General features: G+C 35.6%; 1 protein-coding gene across 2 annotated transcripts; it reads left to right on the top strand.

Annotated features, from left to right (window-relative positions):
- Nucleotides 1–307: 307 nt before the first annotated feature.
- On the top strand, nt 308–15,210 carry LOC127455509 (adhesion G protein-coupled receptor F5-like). Of its 2 annotated transcripts, XM_051723467.1 has the most exons (18): nt 308–2,255; nt 2,488–2,554; nt 2,950–2,962; nt 3,169–3,300; nt 3,570–3,719; nt 6,524–6,636; nt 7,159–7,217; nt 7,344–7,456; nt 7,938–8,159; nt 8,339–8,572; nt 8,704–8,865; nt 9,518–9,699; nt 9,793–9,978; nt 11,677–12,984; nt 13,097–13,138; nt 14,277–14,312; nt 14,428–14,513; nt 14,592–15,210. In XM_051723467.1, exons 2-17 carry the CDS (start codon nt 2,510–2,512, stop codon nt 14,488–14,490), a joined length of 3,060 nt encoding a protein of 1,019 aa, XP_051579427.1. In that variant the 5' UTR covers nt 308–2,255; nt 2,488–2,509; the 3' UTR covers nt 14,491–14,513; nt 14,592–15,210. The 2 variants fall into 2 exon arrangements, with proteins under 2 accessions (XP_051579427.1, XP_051579428.1); XM_051723468.1 differs by lacking the exon at nt 2,950–2,962.
- Nucleotides 15,211–21,254: the final 6,044 nt, after the last annotated feature.

Here is a 21,254-nt window from a genome sequence, read left to right as displayed (position 1 = left end):
AATTTACCCCTAACCCAACCCTTACTCCAAAACCTAACTCTAACCCCTAACCCTAACCCTACCCTTACTCCTAATCCTACCTGTACCTCAACCTCAGCCAATGTGGGCATTTTGCAGAACAACATATAGTTACACAGTAAATACATAGTTTTGTATGTATTTAATGTTAGTACATAGTTAAGGTCACCTAATATAAAGTGTGACTGAAAAGTATACTCACAAAGGCAACGTGGTTGGCCGGGCACGATCCGGAATGTGCAAAAACAAAGTATTCATGGGCCTTAAACCCGAGATTGCTAAAGGGGAATCTGTCCTTGCAAATATCTAAACCTTTGTTGCTATAGACTATGCATTCAGTTGAGCATTGCTGTTGTTTGCTACAAAAGGCTTGCTAATATTTGAAAGTTTTAGTTTTGCCACAGAACAACATGATCACACAGGAAATCGAAATCAACCCCATTCAGCTGAATTACTGATATGTGCCATCATCTATCAGACATTTTGATGAACGTTACCTTTCTTTCTTGCGGTACTGAGCAGCCTCTGTGGCACGGGTAACAGGAAATAATTGTGTTCACATAATCAATGATGAGCGAGGTACGCAGGTTGCATTTTCACTCTAAAATCACATTTTTACTCTACTGACGGCTAGGTTTGGGGTTTGGGTCAGGGCATATGGTTTATAAAATATGCATTCCTGTTGACTGTAATACATCATTGGCAACTTAAAATCAAACTTGCTTTTGGCAGCACTCTGTGGGCATTTCACCCAGAAACGAGCCCATACATTCAACAACACATCCAGCTTCAGCCACTGGGGGCAGTGATTCAAATTTCGGTAAACAGACTGATTTCATCAGCAGAACTTTTGACCTACTGATGCCGAATTCACAGTGTGATCAGCCTGAAAGAACTCCAATTTGTTCTTATTGACATTTTGAAAGTATCCAAGCTGTGACTTAGAATTATAGCATGGACAACTGGATATTATTATTCACATTCGTTAAACGTGCCACTTTATGGTAAAACCAATTAAATAGGTCTAAACCCAAGGTTTTCAACCAGGGGTCCACAAAAGTTCTGCAGGGTGTCAGATATATATAATATATAGGATTTTTTTTTTTATTTTATTTTTTTTAAGATACAAATATTTTATGTACAGTCATTAAGAACCCTATTAGGAACACCTGTACACCTACTTATTCATGCGATTATCTAATTAGCCAATCGTGTGGCAGCGGTGCAATGCATAAAATCAGGCAGATACGGGTCAGGAGCTTCAGTTAATGTTCACATCAATCATCAAAATGGGGAGAAAATGTGATCTTAGTTATTTCGACAGTGGCATGATTGTTGGTGCCAGAAGGGCTGGTTTGAGTATTTCTGTAATTGCAGATCTCATGGGATTTTACATCACAACAGTCTCTAGAATTTACTCCGAATGGTGCCAAAAAACAAAAAACATCCAGTGAGGGGCAGTTCTGCAGACAGAAACACCTTGTTGATGAGATAGGTCAACGGAGAATGGACAGACTGGTTCAAGTTGACAGAAAGGCTATGGTAACTCAGATAACTGCTCTGTACAATTGTAGTGAGCCAAATAGCATCTCAGAATGCACAACACCTTGAGTTGGATGGGCTACAACAGGAGAAGACCACGTCGGGCACTTTATCAGGACCAGTGTTCCTAATAAAGTGCTCAGAGTGTGTATATTACTAGAAATGTATATAATGTACTCGATGGGGTACATTAATGAAATGGAAGGTAATAATGTTAATGTTACTACTGAAAGTATTTCTAAAATTTTACAGAGAAAATCTAGACTTTTTATATATTAACCTTCTTTTGCTCCACTGTTGATAGGTCAGCTTTCCATAATTGTATTCATTTGGATGAATAAGCTATAAAAGAAATGTTATACATAAACATTTTGGGAAACTGATGTATTGTACAGTTTATTCATCTGTACATGGGAGCCATTTTGCTACTGTGTAAGCTTTTATTTGTAATGCAATTTGAATTAATGTCAGAATGAGTAGTTTGAGTTGATTACCATGTGACCTGTATAATGCAAATGAGAAAAGTTATTGGGGAAATAATTGGACTAGGATATCATTCTGGACATATCGACTGTCTGTGCAGCCTCTCCATATTTTGACAGTCCACTTGTAACTTTAGGAGTGATCACTCAAATAAAATCAAACGTCTTGAATACACCAGCGAATGATGCTTTGAGGAATTGTAAAGCATAGAGGTAAGTTTGCACTTCTAAAGAGTTCTAAAGTTCTTGCAAAGCTATGTTCTTTGTATGTTGTGAGTTAAAATATCAACAAGCATTAGGATGTTAACCCAGTAAGTAATGATGTACTGTGCACATAAATACATTTTGTTTTGGCCTATTTGTTATTGTCTAGTTCTTGTAACTACAAAGATGGTATAAGTGCATATTATTTCACATGAGTAACTACATTCTATTCCATGCACAGAAATTAATGGCACAAAACGAAGATGTCTAAAGGCATTATTCTTCTTTTTCTGGGATTGTTTGTTAAGGTTGGTTAATATATCTGTAATTATTTAAATAGTTGTTCAGTTACACTGTATGTATAGTAGTTGCCACAAACAGTATTTAGACACTTTTGGACACTCTCAGAACTAACTTTTCATCTTAATTTCGAACAATGTATCCATTGTTTTATAATTTGAAAACTACCAAACTGATTTTTTGGTGAAATACTTTGCTTGAAAATGTTGCTATATATCATTAAAATAAATGCTATTGGTATGATATTTTGTTATATAATGCAATGACATTCAGACTGTATATTTTTGTTTGTGTCCAAATACTTTTTGGAGCTACTAAGTAATTACATATATGCACAAGATCTGTATAAAAGAAAATATTGAACACCTAACAGTGACTGCATGACTTTGTGTGCCTTTGATAGGTTTCTGTGGCAGGTAGTGTATTTTTCTTGTTCAACATCTACAATAATCTTTTGAATGAATAACATTAATAATAATTTATATATATATATATATATATATATATATATATATATATATATATATATATATATATATATATATATATATATATATACTGCTATCTGTGATTTATACTGTAAATCAGTATCTCACAATAATCTCACAGTTTTTTATTCCAGATAACTCAACACAGGTTTTCTTGTTTGAGCTTGAAGTAGAAGCATCAATATATAATAACATAACAAACTATCTTATGAACGTCATTACAAATGTGGATAATGCGACTGTATTCAACTTTAACATTACCACAGGTACACAAACATTTTTATAATGCAAATTAAGTAATGCTGTTTGTCTAAGGAAAACATCTAATACACCATCCAAATATAAAAATATAATGTAAAATTTATAAATCATGTCTTTATTCATCTTATGGACAATCACTGCATTAATTTACATTGTTAGTAATGAATAGTTTAAAAAAAAAAAAAATCACATTACCAGGCCATAAAACTTTTTCATGACTTTTTGTATGAGAATAGAGTTTTATAAAAGATAAAACCCAATGTACTTTTTGTAGATTGTACATTGAAGGAAGATGAAAAGAACTGCACTTGCAACACAGGATACACATGGACTTCGGACATATGCAAAAAGTACAAGTGCTGCAGCAATGAAATTTGCACTCTTAATATTAACGAAACTGCTGTGTGTCTGTCTGACAAAAGAGGTAGTGTATTCTTTGCTACTGGGTGTAATGCCATTAGTAAAGCAATTAGTTACCTTAGTCTAATAACTTTTTTAGTTGAAAAGTAGAGTAACAGATTTTAAATTCTTGTAATTAGATTACAGTTGCTGATTTTCAATTACATTACAATTACATCATTTGTGTTGCCCAAAGTACTTAAAAAAAAATATTATCTATGCTGAATGCATTTAAACATGTATTACACTCATACATACAATGCATTTCTTTTCGTTCTGTGACAAAGCATGCATGGAGGAGCAGGAAATATACACTGTACCTTAATGAGTTTTTTTTACAGTAATATACTGGCAACACTGTTGCCAGCTATATTAGTTACTGTAAGCTACTGCAGTTCTTGTGTACAGTCATTTACTGATTACTGTAATTGGTAGTTGAGGTATATATGTATATATATATATATATATATATATATATATATATATATATATATATATATATATAAATGAGACAGTAACTGGCTGTAGTTATCCCATACATTATTATTATTTTGTATATTTTGTTATTATTATTATATAAAGTTTATTATTAATATGAAAAACAATTATTGGAGCATGACAAGAAAAGGGGAACTGGATCATGACATACATTAATTGTATAGTAAAACATTAAGTAAAAGACTACACAACATACAGTAGGGATACAGCAATTAAAAAGGTAACAAGGAAAATATTTATACAGATTGAAGGATTATTCATCATCAGTCAGTGGAGGCCAAGTGAACACTGAACGAAAATAATATTTGATTAATGTTAATGTTAAAATCACGACGTCATCACATCCAATCAGGGCCGTAGATTCCAGGGAGATGGGGGAAAGTAACCCTCCCAACCAATAATAAAAACAAGCAAGTACACCACCAATGATCAATGGAAACATGTAAATTCTTCACACTTTAACCCCCAGCCCCCACCCCACCCCAAACTGTGTGGCCGTTCACATAAGATGCCTTCTTGTGCCAAAACAGCAAGACAGAGCGCAACGCAATGGGAGCGCACGTGCTCGAGATGCATTTTTAAACATTGAACCGCTTTGAACGTGACACACCATCTTAAAGACCCCCTTCAGTGAAAATCAAGTTTTAACCTTATTTACATGTCCATATGGTGTTTTTTTTATATGCTAGAAGACATAACATGAGTGAAATCAGCAGTCAACGCCATTGCTGAGCTGGAGCTGCAGTGTACCAAAGACAGTCTCAAAAACACAGATTCAGACAGCCAGGGGTTTCATACGTCACAAACCTAAGGAACCAATCCCGTCAACTTGCGGGGTGGGGCTTTCCATATCAATAGCATAAGCTATGGCAAAGCAAGAGGTATCAGGAGAAGCCAGATGTAGCTACGTATCGGTATTTTGCAAGGCATGTTCTGTTTTCAGATGCAAAGTTGTGAAAGGACAAATGGTGAGCTTTCATGTCTTCCAAAGGATCTGAAAATCTGAGATAAATGGGTGCAGTTTATTTAGAAAAATAATGGTAATGTCCCAGTAAAACTTCCAGAGAAAACTCAGGTTTGCAGTAGTAATTTTCCAGAGAACTGTTTTGAAATTTTTACCTAAAAACAAATGGGTTTTGCCACTAAACTTATATTGAAGCCCAACGCCGTTCCATCAATTTATCCTGGGGACACAGCGAGTACGACTCAACATGTTGGTCAACCGATAAGTTTCTTTTTCTTGTGTTTATCCGTTGGCTGTTTCCAACAAATCTGCAGTATGCTAGATAAAGTTAGCCAACATTAGCATGCCAAGTTACATGATGATTCATGTCAAATGCTGACTTTTATATGGCTCAGGTATATTGACGAAGTTACGGCAAACGTTACTCAAAACATATACACGTTGTATATTACGATGTTAGTTATGATGCACTATATGCATTTCTCCAGAGACTTTCTATGGTGTTCAAAGCGTTTCTTCCGAGCAGCACATCTGGATGTTTATCTTTACAAGGTTGCTAACTTGTCAGAGGTGGCGAACGGGAACAAGGTTTGTCTAACATTAGCAACATATTATTAGCCATTTGATAACGTAGTCAAGCCGAAGGATCATGTTTTCTATTACCATTACGTAACTTATGTTTCTAACGTTGTAGAGAGCGATACATAAAATACATTACCATTGTGATACATCGACTTGTAGGCGACCCTGTACAATTCGCTCTTCTTCTTCAGAATCAGTTTCCGGTTCGAACATACATATGTATATGGCTGAATTACTCCAGTATTACCACTTGCCATTGTGTAGCGTTTAGTACTTTTACAGTGAACAGAGTTGAAGGTGAGCGATTCAGGGGTGAGTGGAGATGGAGGCGGGGACTAATTTGCATATTCATAGATCTTCACATACTAAATGAGGCAAAGGTGTAGAGTTATATCTATGTCATTTTAAGACAATGAAGAATTTGTGAAGTGTGAAGAATTGACATGTCTCCATTGATCATGGTATAAATATTGGGGGGGGGGGGGCTTGTACTTGCTTGTTTTGTTTATTGGGGGGGGGGGGGTAACCTTCCTTTCATTGTTATTTACTGTATAAACTACAGTAAGGGTAACAGTGTAGACATTAAAACAAAAGCTTTTATGTGAAAAGTGTCTTTAGGGGATTTAGAAAGTAACTTTAAAGTAATTAGTAATGTGATTACTGTCTCTGTGAAGTATCAGTAATGTAATCTAATAAAAATTTTAGATATGTAATTATTGGTGGATTACTTTTGTTTGGTTTGTGCACATGACTGTCCCCTCAACCACACACCTTGTTTTCTACAGTAAGCATCAATGGAACAACCACTATGACTGAATATAATTACAATGAGTTATATCAAACAGACAAAACACCTACTGACGAGTACCTCCAAATAACCACTGAAATAATTAAAAAGGTATGTATTAATGAAAATCAACCAAATCAATTTGTTTGCAAATGCACTCTTCTCTTGGGTCAGATTACTCAAGCACATGACTTCAGAAGTATTGCCTATGGATTAGCAGCATACAACCATACTATTCTTACCTGCAGTAAATACTGTACTTTGGAGATGTTGAATGCTGAATTCACTTTCACTGGTTATTTGTTTCATACAAAATTTGTATTTGTGTATTAAAAATGTGTTTTGGGGGGGGGGGGGGGGGGGGTAGGGTAACTATCCCTTATGTCTATCCACTGTTTCCCATGGCTTGCTCACTAGGAGGTTTTTTTAAGGCACTATGTTTATCTTTTTTTGTAAAGCTGCTTTGAAACAATATCTATTGTATGAGCTATACAAATAAAATTTAACGGAATTGCAGCATACAATGAACTGCATAGTATTCAGTCAGTTGTAAGCTAGTATTTCTTTCTGAACACAGACTTTTTGCACACTGTTTGTTTGTACATGCCTCACAAGTGTTTTTAAATCTTTTAGCTCAAAACTAGTTTCAGCATTTTGCCATGGTTTGACTCTCTGGTTATCACGAATATAAGGTAATAATGATGATAAAAATCCACACTGGCAAATAATATTTCCTGGGTTCTTTGCATGCATACTGAGATCTTATTCTTTAACGTTCTTTCTCCATTTTTTTATTTAATTTTTTTTTTTTTATAAAGGAGTGGCAGTGTGATTGTGGACTATACGGTGCAGTTGCTCGGTCCAGTAACTAACCTTACTCAGCTTGAGAATATAGCCAATAGCCTCTCTGGATCTACTATTGTGACAAAAGGTAACTTTTCTGCTAGGGCTGTCAATCCATTAAAAATGTAATTGATTTAATTGTAGTACACATGAGACATGACATCATTTATCAATATTTGCTGGGAAAAGCTCCCAGATGAAGATAGTTCAAAGACATTAGCCTACTTATCTGTGACAGACAATAATGCATTGATTAGACATTGCATAAAGTGGCTTTGGAAGTAAATATATTATTCTGTTGTAGGTACATCTGACTTAAGGGCCATTGTGATTGTTTCAAATAAAGGCAAAAAAAAAAAAGAAAGACAGACAGACAGACAGACAAAAAACATTATACTAAATGAATGCGTTAAACAGATTTATTTTATTGATATAATATGCATTTTATCTATACAGTTTTAAATTTACAAATATTCAGATATAATCTTACTTGATAAAGATGTTTATCAGGGGTAGAATTTGTTTAGAATTGCACACTCAGATCCTCTTTCTTGTTATTTCATCCACAGGACTCGTAACTATTAATGTACCTCAGAATCAACCCGTTGATATCGGGTCACAAGCAAGTATAAACTGTACACCTCAAGAAGACCTAGGACCTGTAAAGTGGCTCTTGGTGGGGACACAGAATAAAATAACAGAAATAACAAATGGAGTAGAAGCTTCCTTGCAAAAAAACACACATTTGACTGACACTGTTTATCTAACATCCATTTCAGGAAGTTGGAAAGGTATGTTCGGTACAGAAAGAGTATCTTTTCACTCATCCTTACATTTTTCGTTATTCAATCTAAATTGAGTTTGATTCAGTTGAAGTCAACCTTTACGTGAAATTTATATAGCCTAATTACTGTATCTATCTTCCCACCCTACCTACCTAACTATCCATCTGTCTCTTTGCTAACTGTAGGAACATTTACATGTCAGTATACAAGAAACTCCATTCAACACACAGCAAGTGACAAGTTGGACATTGCACTATTGCCAGATATACGTGGCATAAGTGAGCCACAATTTCCTGACTGTAGAAATCGAAACAAAAAGCTTAAGGTTAAAATTTGGTGTTCAATCTCTGACAGCGCAGAAAATTATAGTGTTACATGGAACAGCACTGACCTCACTGATCTAACAAGTCAACCACAAGGTAAGCATATGTTATACTATTTTTTACACACAACAGAATTAAATCTATGTGACTGATAGATACAGTAAATGAAACAGCGATGTATTAACACACTTGGTGATAATCAATTGTCAAACTACTGCTTTCTCAAGAGGTCAGAGGGGGCTTTATCTATTACATAGTGGATGCAACGATAGATTGTATGAAATATGGAAACATGACAGAAGAGGTGAGCGTCACATGTAAATTCACTAACAACAGAGCCAAAAGCAATCGAGACAGACAAAACACAGTGAACATCCCAGTCATTAATGGTAAGTTTTGGCATTTTCCATCTACAAAATTTATGTTATTTATTTTATATCTGTATGTAAGGTATTTTACTGCCTTAGAAATTTCACGAACTCAAATTCAGCAATGAGCACACAATACCTGACAGTTTGCTTGAAGGTATAGTCCACTTCAAAAATGTCATTATTTACTATAATTCTATAATTATTTATTTGTGTTGTTCCAAACCTTTATGACTTTATGAAGAATATCTTGGCTACTCTTTTCCATATATCGAAAGTAATCGAGGACTGGGGCTGTCAAGCTCAAAAAGTGTGTAAAGAAGTTATCCACTGAAAATTACATCTTGACATTTGGCCTAGCTCTCCTTGTGCATCATTAGTGTGATGTTTGTTGCCCGTGAACAAATCATTCTTTTGCGTTGAATCTTTTCAATGAATCGATTGATGAGCGTGAGTAAATAATGACAACATTTTTGGGTAAACTACATGACTGCAATATCAACATATGCACAGTTAGAGCACGATTAGAATGGAGTCCACCCAGATATAACTATCGTTATGAACTGGGCATCCTTGATATTGTTGAGTAGCTGCAATGCATATTTTGGATTCCGTTTTTCAAACAGATATGTATATATTTACAGTAACATAAAAATGTATACTCTTCATACAGAATATTCACAATTCTGTGAAGCTGAGGATATCTGGCCAGTGACAAAAAGCAATCACCACGCCATAAAGTATTGTGATGACTTAAGTTCTGGAGATAGACGGAGACTATGCAATGGGACATGGCAACAGGAAATCTCTTTTTGTGTAAATGTGAATCTATATGATATTCAGAAGCATGTACAGGTATCATTATTTTGTATTAATTTACCTATTTCTCACTCCTGGCCGGATGAACTTACTGTAGTATTAAACTCATGATCTCTTTAATAATAACAGGAACTAAACAAAGGACTTGGGATAATTAAGGATGTAGCAAACACTATTTTCAACCGGTTACAACAAACAACCACTACTGAGAACTTCATCTCCTATGCAAATATTAATGCATCTGTGAATATTATTGATGGCATGAATAATGTGTCTATACAACAGTCAAATCAATGGAATGACACTGTCATACCTGTAAGTCTGTTTGTCTCTAGTTCTGTATTTCTAAAACTTCATATTTTAATCTAGTGGTTCTACACTGGTTTTGCTTCTGGAGCCAGGTTTTAACATCAAGTTTATTGTACAATTGTAAAAAGGTAAATAAAAAATGTCCTTGAAATCAAACATGAAAATATATTAAAATGATCATCAAACATATGCACATGGTCACATGGAACGAACACTGGGCCTAACTGATATTGTATTAGTATTAAGAGTTTGATTGGATGCACAGTCTTTGATGTCAACAACAAAAGATATGGAAAAGCCTTTTTTAAATGTTGACAAGACTTATTATTTTGCACGATTACATGGTTAGTTGCAATTTATATGGCCAACGGTTTTTAAACTACATCATTAAAGGATTAGTTCACCCAAAAATGAAAATGTAGTCATTGTTTACTCACCCTTGTGTTGTTAACCCTATATGACTTTCTCACTTTTTCTTAACATAAAGGGAGAAATTGTGTATAAATGTTGTGCTCTGTGATGTCATACAATGGCAGTTTATGGTGACCACCTCTTCAAGCTTCAAAAGAATGCAAAAGTATAATTCAGAAGTCTAATAAATTATTCCATGAGACTCATGATTGTTATGAAAGCATACGATAAGGTTTGGTGAGAAACAAACTGAAATCTAATGTATTATTTAGTAAAAATGTTCACTGACCGCTGATCTCCTGTGCGCGTTCATGATAGAACACGAGAGCAAAAGTTCATGCAGTACCCTTGCGTCATGGAGCGTTCAAGCATTAATTAGTTTTGTTATCTAAAAGCAGGTCCCCCACAGTGATAGTGACAGCGAAAGATAATTTTTTGAAAGCTTTTTGACCAGTGCCTGTTCTCAGCAGACGGAGTTACCTGTGCGATGTAGAAAATAGGAAACAAGCGATCGATAGAATGTACTGTTGCTCATCACTGCTGGTTAGGACAAAAACTTTGATTACCATAGAAATTACACCTTTTATCGCGTGTTGTTTGCTGTCAGGTTTGGACACGGTGTGACTGTGGTTGCCTATAGCCTCCTCTATGCTTCTGATTGTTTTCCATGTACTCCTTTCAAAAAAATAAGGCTGGGCATAGAAATGCATCAATTCTTCAACTACAGACTCTTCAGACATGTTTAGTAAGTTCTGTTCTCTGTTTTTTGTGCATCTGTGTTCTTTTGTCGCTATCGCTGTGGAGGACCTGTTTTTAGATAAACCAAACACATTTTTGCTTGAACGCTCCATGTCATGAGGGGGCTGCTCTCGTGCCCTATAATGAATGCGCACAGGAGATCAAAGGTCAGTGAACATTTTCACTAAATAATACATTAGATTTAGTTTTTTAGTTTTTTCACACCAAACCTTATCGTATGCTTTCATAGCAATCATGAGTCTCATGGAATAATTTATTAGACTTCTGAATTATACTTTTGCATTCTTTTGAAGCTTGAAGAGGTGGTCACCATAAACTGCCATTGTATGACATCACTGAGCACAACATTTTTTTTAAATTTTTTTTTACAATTTCTCCCTTTGTGTTAAGAAAAATAATTAAAGTCATATAGGGTTCTAACTACACAGGGGTGAGTAAACAATGACTGAAATGTCATTTTTTGGGTGAAATATCCCTTTAATTAAAAAAAGAAACTTCATTCCACTTAACTTTCTCTTTGTTTTTACATTTCAGGATTTTATCAAGTCTGCAAGTAATCTTTTGAATGCAACGGAACCCTGGCTAGAAGTTAAACAAGACAACTTATCTCTAAAATATCTACATACTATTGAGAGCACAATAAGGAATGCAAACATATCTAAATCTTTCAATCTTACAGAAAATGTTAAACTAGTGCTCTGTAATATTAGCAATAACTGCAACATCTCCACAGCCAGCGTCACATCAAACGACAACATTGTAGCTGTTGAATTCAGGAACCTGGCTAAAATTTTACCAAGACCCCTGAAGGATAAAAGCAATCTATCAGATGCGCCCATCTTGTCGGTTACCACTGTAAATAAAATCGGTGGGACAGGTGTGTTTAATGTTACGCTGTCGTTCAGTTATGCGAATCGAAGACTTCGTAACCATAAAATGTTTTGTGTTTTTTGGAATGAAACTCTGATGAACTGGTCTGAGAAGGGGTGTTTATGGGGTGGTATAAAAAATCCAGACATCTGCACATGTAATCACAACACTTCATTTACCATACTGATGTCCAAAACTGCAGTGAGCCTTCTGTATATGGACGAACTGACATACGTTGGCTTGGGAATTTCGATCGTTTCACTTGTTCTGTGTTTATTGGTCGAGTTTTTGGTATGGGATACGGTTGTAAAATCGAACATCTCCAGTTTTCGGCACATAGCCTTAGTCAACATTTCCATATGCTTACTGCTCGCATATATTGGATTTTTGGCATCTGTCAACCCAATGGATAGCCAAGCAAATTGGTGCGTGATCCTCACAGTTGTCAAACATTTTTGTTTCCTGTCCGTCTTTTTCTGGATGCTGTGCTTGAGTTTTGTGCTGCTTCACCAAATAATCTTTGTCTTCGATCAGCTACGGAAAAAGGTTTATTTGGGATTATCTATCACTCTTGGTTATGTATGCCCATTTCTGTGTGTGGCAGCAACCTTTATTTCCTTTGAGAATGGTAAGGATGGTGAATACTATTCAAAAGAGACATGCTGGCTACTATACAAGGGAACACTCAAGGGATCCATCTTTGCCTTTGTTATTCCGGTTGGCATTATTGTGTTCATAAACATGTTCACACTTTTTGTGGTGATTACAAAGATAGTAACGCCTACTGTATCAGAGGCAAAAGCTCGGGATGAAAAGGCCGTTGCCAGAAGCATCATGAAGACAGTAGTCTTCCTCTGCCCTGTCCTTGGGATCACATGGATCTTTGGGTTGTTTGTGCTCATTATTGACCTTACAGATACTCCCTTAGCCCACATTGTGAATTATGCATTTACAGTGCTCAATTCACTACAGGTGAGTTGAGCATCAAACCTACTGTTTTAAAACACCTATTTTCTTATATTTATTGCACATACATAAATTAAAAAGTCTTGCAACCAAACCATCTTATTCTATTTTATTTCAGGGCTTTTTCATATTTCTTACAAACTGCTTTGGAGAGAAAAAGGTAACAATGACATTCTATATACTACAGTCCATTTGGTTTTATACAGTATGATATATTGGTAACACTTTACAATAAGGTTATATTTGTTAACATTAGTTACCTAGATTAGTTAACATGAACTAACAATGAACAATACTAATACGACATTTAATAATGTTGATTAATGTTAATTTCTAAATATGCTAATACACTTTTTACATTTAAATTTGGATATGTTAATATTTAATGCAATATGAACTAACAATAAACAATAGTATTTTTCATACATTAACATTAACCAAGATTAATAATGCAGTAAAACGTCATTGTTTATTGTTAGTTCAGGATATTTAATGCATTTATTAATGTCAGTGAATTGAACCTTATTGTTACAATTATATTTGATCGTCTTTAAGTACTGGGAATGTAGTCTGAAAATATTCATATTTAGCTGCTTTCTTTTGCATTAGTTTGTTTGTTAGGTATTACGTGTTGTTAAACCAATTTCGTATGACAAGATTGCAGTTGAAAGGAATATTCCGGGTTCAATACAAGATGAGCTCAATTGACAGCATGTGTGACATAATGTTGATTACCACAAAAACACATTTCGACTCGTCCCTCCTTTTCTTTAAAAAAACAACAACAAAAATCGAGGTTACAGTGAGACACTTACTATGGAAGTGAACAGGGCCAATTTGTAAACTTTAAAATACTCACTGTTTCAAAAGTATAGCCATAAGACATAAACAATATGCATGTTAACATGATTTTAGTGTGATAAAATCGCTTATAAACCTTTTCTCTGTAAAGTTATAGCCAATTTTACAACTTGTCGATGAATTGACGATGTAATGTCAACACACCCTAAAACAACTGTGAAAACGACTTTTTAAACAACTTTACAGCTCAAATAATAATAGAGTTTTAACAGAAGAATTTATGAAAGTGCTTTTATGAAAAATTATAAGCTTCAAAAATTGGCCTCATTCACTTCCATTGTAAGTGTCTCACTGTAAACTCGATTTCTGCACTAAATAATTTGTTGTGGTAATTAACATTATGCCACAAATGCTGTCACTTGAACTTAACTTGTACTGATCCCGGAATATTCCTTTTAAAAAACCTGAGTATAACACAAATTTCATTTTCTACAAAGGTCCGTGATGCACTTCTAATGCGTTTCAAAGGCAAGGTTAGTATTTAGAATGGCAAATATACAATTTGACTGAAATTGTAATATAAAATGTATAATTAAAAAATCAGATATAATAACATAGTGGTAATTGTCTCATTATTATGCACATTAGCAATCTGTACATTTCAAAAGTGAAAGTTCAACAAAAGCAGTGTCCTCAGTAATGAAGAAATAATGATTGGACATTAGAATTTTAAGGTAAGTAACATTTTTGTGCTGCTGTGAATATTTTGTTAAGCACTTACTGTATTTATTTAGTATTTGTTTTTATCCCAGATCTGGATATGAAAGGTTAAGTCAATGCATGCTAAAGTACCAAAGGAAGAGAAGAGACGGAATACGAGGACAATTTGAATTTTCATGTCTGTGTCTTATGTTTCATATGCAGATTGTGTTATCTATTAAACAATGACTTTATGAAATTGTTTAACATTAAAAAACTATGTGATATTTTAGTTGAAACAGCGATACTGTACAAATATATCTATTTATTCAAGCATGGATACTTTCTTGTTTTAGTTTAATATAGTCCTAATGTATCTACTTTCTTTGCAAGGACGAGAGATTAATTTTAGAGAGGGATTAAATATTTGATGCTTGCATGTCTATGTAAATATACAGTATATATCCTACTCGGTATTACTCAAAACTGCTCTTTCTTTTTAAGATACAGCCTTAATTAAGTGCATGTTAGGGTTAGGGTTAGTTTTTTTTAATGTTGTAAACTAAAATGTTTGGAGTGTACATTACTGCACGTTTTCTCTTCTTGTTCACTGTTTTAAAAAGTAATTTTATCAAAAGAGTGTGTCCATTCGATTGTAATTTAGCTTTTATGTAACTTGTTTAACTTTAAAAAAAATTGGTATAATAAAATCTGCTCTTTAATTGTTTTTTCCCTGCATATTGCCCTCTTTTCTTTCTTGTTCCCATTCTTCATCAGTATCATCAAAGCACAGCCCATTTAACTTCACCATTTGATGATAGTTTCTGCTCTCAACCTCTGTCCTGAAAGTACGAAGAACAAGAAGTTATTGAATATAATTATAGTTATTATAAAATACTACCATAACATTAAATGCTACTGGAGTGGTGGTGGCGTAGTGGACTAAAGCACTTAACTGGTAAGTAAAAGGTTGTTGGTTCAATCCCCGCAACCACCACCATTGTGTCCTTGAGCAAGGCACTTAACTCCCAAGTTGCTCTGGGGGGATTGTCCCTGTAATAAGGTAATAAGTCACTTTGGATAAAAGTGTCTGCCAAATGCTTAAATGTACTATATCAGATCAAAAGTTTTAATTTTAAGTACAGTACATTGAGTACACAGTACAGTATATGTACAAAACGTCACAATGAAAATGAACACAATCTTCATGTCCATAGATCTCTGCAATTCTCACAGGTTTATCCCCAGAAGAGTCTTCCTTGTCTGTAGGGAAATGGAGAGAATGTAGGTTTCGCAGTACTGCTAGTCGTCCAGACTCCGCTGCAAAGTGTGCGGGCGTCCATCTATTATCCGTCCTCAAACATGCCCTCGCTCCGTTTTCAATCAGCATCCTAACCACTTCTGTTTGGCCTTAGACAAGATCACAATGTCCACATCACATTTCACCCCAAAATAAAAAGTACAAATTTCAAGTTAGAAATATTTTGAAAAATTAAAATTATGCCTATTTTACATTAGAACAATGACAAATGTTTGTATATTGTGATAATATAGATGAAATTAATAGACTGAAAAGATTAAAATCTATATATTTTTCAGATTTTTTAAAGAATTCTCTGGTTAATTTATGTTTAACGCATGGAAACATTAAATGTAATGAATTTTTATTTATTTTTACTGAAAAACAAATTTTTTTTTACATTTTTTTTTTATTTTATTTTTTTATTTAAGCCATCATAAATTATAGGCAGAACAACAAATACTATTGTTATGTACTGTATAAATATACTTTTAAATAACGTATTACTTTTACGCATCACAGTTATGAGAATGAGAGTTTTTGCATTACAGTAATGAGAAGCGTGTGTGGGAGGTGTTCTGAATTGTCTTAACCTTCTTTGACCTGAATGTGATTGCTGTGTGCATTTTCCATTCCCTTTTTTTATTTGTAACTAATAGCACCTAAGAAACGTGAAGAAGAAAAAATATATATATTTTTTTTTTAGAGCAAATACTTTTCCTAAAAATTTATGTCCAAATGCAGGACAGAGCTGTGAAAATTTAAATTATAAGCTATATAAAGTCTGATTTTTTTCATCAAATTGTTAATTATGTTTCTAGGAGTTTGATTATTCATATTTTTTAGACGTTACACATATTACATCAGAAACTAGCATAATTCTGATTCAAAGTAATGTCCAGCATCATCCAATCACTGCCAACCATGTAAAAATAAAACTATACATTATAAATTCTGAATCTATGCACTGATTACCATTGTCACATGTCTGCCAAACATGTTGAGTGGTCCAAACATCATCTGCAGCCTGAAACTGAACTTTTGGTTGGATTTTAGGAGTGAATGCACTTGGCTGCATAGAGAAATATAGGATGCTCCCTTGTTCCCTATTTAGTGAATGACTTAACTTCCAGCGTGCTGTCTGTCTGCACTGGTCTCAGAACTGTTTGAAATGCATCTTATTTTCATTCTAACTCTATATAAAGCCTCTGAAAGCAACATTTTCCAGCTTTTGGATGCATCCATTGATTCTCAATGTGATAATGCACAGTCAATATACTGTAGGATATTTTAAGGAAAATTAGCCTATAGTCCATGTATGTGGTCATTGTGTTTAACAATAAGATTTGAAAAGCCCAGTCTCACACCCCACACCCGCTCTGATCTTCACTTTACACAAACATCAACAACCCCCCTCCTCCCCCCTCCTGCTACTCAACCTGCACTTAAGATCTGTGAAGAGGATATGTGCCGGGGCTTGCCGAAACAAAAGACAAGGAAAGCACAGGGCCCAGATGGTGCTTCACCCACTTATCTAAAATGACCAGCTGGCCCCCATCTTCACACAGATCTTCAACAGATCACTGGGGCAGTGTGAATTTCCCTGCTGCTTCAAAAGCTCCACCATCATCCCTATCCCAAAGAAACCCAAAATCACAGGACTTAATGACTACAGACCCGTCGCTCTGACGTCTGTGGTTATGAAGTCATTTGATAGTCTGGTGGACCCTGTCTGGATCCTCTTCAATTTGCTTATCGAGCAAACATGTCTGTGGATGATGCAGTCAACATGGGATTGCATCATATCCTGCAACATCTGGACAGACCAGGGACATATGCAAGTTTCTTTTTGTGGGCTTCAGTTCGGCTTTCAACACCATCATCCCAGCTATTTTCCTGACTAAATTAACCCAGCTCTTGGTTCCCACCTGTATCTGTCAGTGGATCACCAGCTTTCTGACAGACAGGTAGCAGCTTGTGAGACTGGGGAAATTCACTTCCAGCACCTGGACGATCAGCACTGGTGCCCCCCAGGGATCTGTGCTCTCCCCACTACTCTTCTCCCTGTACACAAATTACTGCACTGCCAAGGACCCCTCTGTCAAGCTCTTGAAGTTTGCAGACAACACTACTGTCATCTGCCTCATCCAGGATGATGATGAGTCTGCATACAGAAGGGAGGTTGAACCTTGCAGAAATCCATTCCCATTATTATATAGGCATTTATATATTTTTCCAACCAACATTTGAATGTATCTTCTATATTATTCAAGAGGTTGTCATTTCTAGCTTCCTGCTGTACCCATACACATTGGTGGTAATGATAATAATATCATTATATTTAAGTATCAGACAAATAAAATGTCCATCAGGGTCACATGCAGACTGCAAGTTTTCACCATTAAATCTATTCTTGTGTTATTACCCCAGCTGAATGTTCAGAGCCATGTGAAAACCATATAGAATTCTCCCATTGAGCATTCCAGAATATTTTTCCCTTATCCATAATTTCCTGTGCAGCCATCTCTTGTTACTGTTGGCAACAAATGCGTCATCAAAGATCTAGTACAACTTGTTATCACAGCAACGAGCAGGTGCTCATAATAGGAATTGAGAAGCGGGTAAATAATTATTTATTTCCCATTTCTCCCAGTTTGGAATGCCCAATTCCCAATGTGCTTTTTAAGTCCTTGTGGTCGCGTAGTGATTCGCCTCAGTCCGGGTGGCATAGGACGAATCCCAGCTGCCTCCGCGTCTGAGACCGTCAACCCGCGCATCTTATCACGTGGCTTGTTGAGCGCGTTGCCACGGAGACATAGCACGTGTGGAGGCTTCACGCCATCCACCGTGGCTTCCACGCTCAACACTGAGAACGAACCACATTATAGCGACCACGAGGAGGTTACCCCATGTTACTCTAGTAACCGGGCAAATTTGGTTGTTAAGGAGACCTGGCTGGAGACACTCAGCGTGCCCTGGATTTGAACTAACGAACTAGTGAACCGGGGTGGTAGCCAGCGTCTTTTACCACTGAGGCCCCCACGGGTTATCACCCAGTATATAATCATATATATATACCACACACAGACATGTCAAGGAATTTGGCTACAGTTGTCGTATTCCTCTTGTTAAGCCACTCCTGAACCACAGACAATGTCAGAGGCGTCTTACCTGGACTAAGGAGAAGAAGAACTGGACTGTTGCCCAGTGGTCCAAAGTCCTCTTTTCAGATGAGAGCAAGTTTTGTATTTCATTTGGAAACCAAGGTCCTAGAGTCTGGAGGAAGGGTGGAGAAGCTCATAGCCCAAGTTGCTTGAAGTCCAGTGTTAAGTTTCCACAGTCTGTGATGATTTGGTGTGTAATCTCATCTGCTGGTGTTGGTCCATTGTGTTTTTTGAAAACCATTGTCACTGCACCCGTTTACCAAGAAATTTTGGAGCACTTCATGCTTCCTTCTGCTGACCAGCTTTTTAAAGATGCTGATTTCATTTTCCAGCAGGATTTGGCACCTGCCCACACTGCCAAAAGCACCAAAAGTTGGTTAAATGACCATGGTGTTGGTGTGCTTGACTGGCCAGCAAACTCACCAGACCTGAACCCCATAGAGAATCTATGGGGTATTGTCAAGAGGAAAATGAGAAACAAGAGACCAAAAAATGCAGATGAGCTGAAGGCCACTGTCAAAGAAACCTGGGCTTCCATACCACCTCAGCAGTGCCACAAACTGATCACCTCCATGCCACGCCGAATTGAGGCAGTAATTAAAGCAAAAGGAGCCCCTACCAAGTATTGAGTACATATAGAGTAAATTAACATACTTTCCAGAAGGCCAACAATTCACTAAAAATGTTTTTTTTTTTATTGGTCTTATGATGTATTCTAATTTGTTGAGATAGTGAATTGGTGGGTTTTTGTTAAATGTGAGCCAAAATCATCACAATTAAAAGAACCAAAGACATATTTTTAATTCAATGTCTATCAAAGTTTATTAGTGTCATTATTTAGAAATTATTGCTGAAGTGGCACGCAGAAGGCGACGTTACATGGTACCCAATACTTTTCTCAGCACCGCTCAGGATGCACTAATCGAAAGTCTGTCAACAATGGATAGGTCATTTTTAAAAACAATAATATAGAAATTATTATGTCGGATTTACTTTTTTTTTTTTTTTTTTTGTCAAGGTATTAATCGGCGAATTAATATATTTAAACGGTTATTATTATTTTTTTAACATTACACATGTCTCCAAAATGTCAAAATACATATAGGGATTTGAAAGCAGCTCAATGGAGGATTCGGATTTGTGAGATGCCAAGCGCCCCCTGGCAGAAGACTGATGTTTTTGTCTTATAGGAGTGGAGGACTTCAAGCACACTGTACATCATGAAAACAAAACAAAATAATTACAAAATATACTAAATTATTACCAAACATGTTAAAAGATATCATTTCAATTGTCAATTCCCTTTATTTTCAGGTGTCATAGGTTATGTTTTGACCCGTTTGGCCTACTTAATGCACTTATGGGGCCTAACATGTTAAAAGTGACATTGAAAATACACGCTAGGCTTTGAAACAACTCACATTTCTGAATCTACTATGAGAAGCATAAATAATTTAATTCGCAACTGTTTAAATACTCTTAGAAAAGTGTGAATATACATAATTTTGCATATTGTGATGTGCATATTTAAGGAACTGAAAATAAGAGCAAAGCCAACTCTGTTAAAATATGTTTTATTCTAACAAATATGCATCAAAACACATATACCCCCTCTAAACAGCAAACTGTTGGGTGAAATGGAGGGGAGGGACATAGTCCAACTCCTGTTCTAAATCAATTACAATTTAAATTCAAAATGGCTTGCGCCAGTCAAATTCATCCATACAACATCACAAATGCATGATTATCACAATTAGTTTGAAGAAATACAATTATAACCCGAGCAAATACAAAGACAGTGCCAACTACTGTACAAACCCAAACACAATACTATTAGACAAGCGTCAGGTTTCAAAATTACATGCAACATGACAATCAACATAAATGTTTGGAAAATAAAATAAAACATCTCTCATCTACATTTGGCAGACACTTTTATCCAAAGCAACTTACAGTGCCCTGATTACAGGGACAATCCCCCTAGAGCAACCTTGAGTTAAGTGCCTTGTTCAAGGACACAATGGTGGTGGCTGTGGGGATTGAACCATTAACCTTCTGTTTACCAGTTCAGTGCTTTAGTCCACTACACCATCTGCATGGGTTTCATTCCTTTCCCTTGGCAATTATTCTGCTTGGAAACAAATACAATGATGTACTATATACCTTGTTACTTCAACACTAAATTAAACAAAACTCTGCTCATTTGAAGATGCACTTAGTAGGGTCACACAAGTCTTCAGAAAAAACCTACAAATTGACCAAAATAATTAAGAAAAGCAGAATTACTAAATGACTAAACAAAAGGGGAACAT

The sequence above is a fragment of the Myxocyprinus asiaticus genome, chromosome 17 (assembly GCF_019703515.2).
Source record: "Myxocyprinus asiaticus isolate MX2 ecotype Aquarium Trade chromosome 17, UBuf_Myxa_2, whole genome shotgun sequence".
Taxonomy (NCBI): Eukaryota; Metazoa; Chordata; class Actinopteri; order Cypriniformes; family Catostomidae; genus Myxocyprinus; species Myxocyprinus asiaticus.
This window is presented reverse-complemented; position numbering and strand designations above follow the sequence as displayed.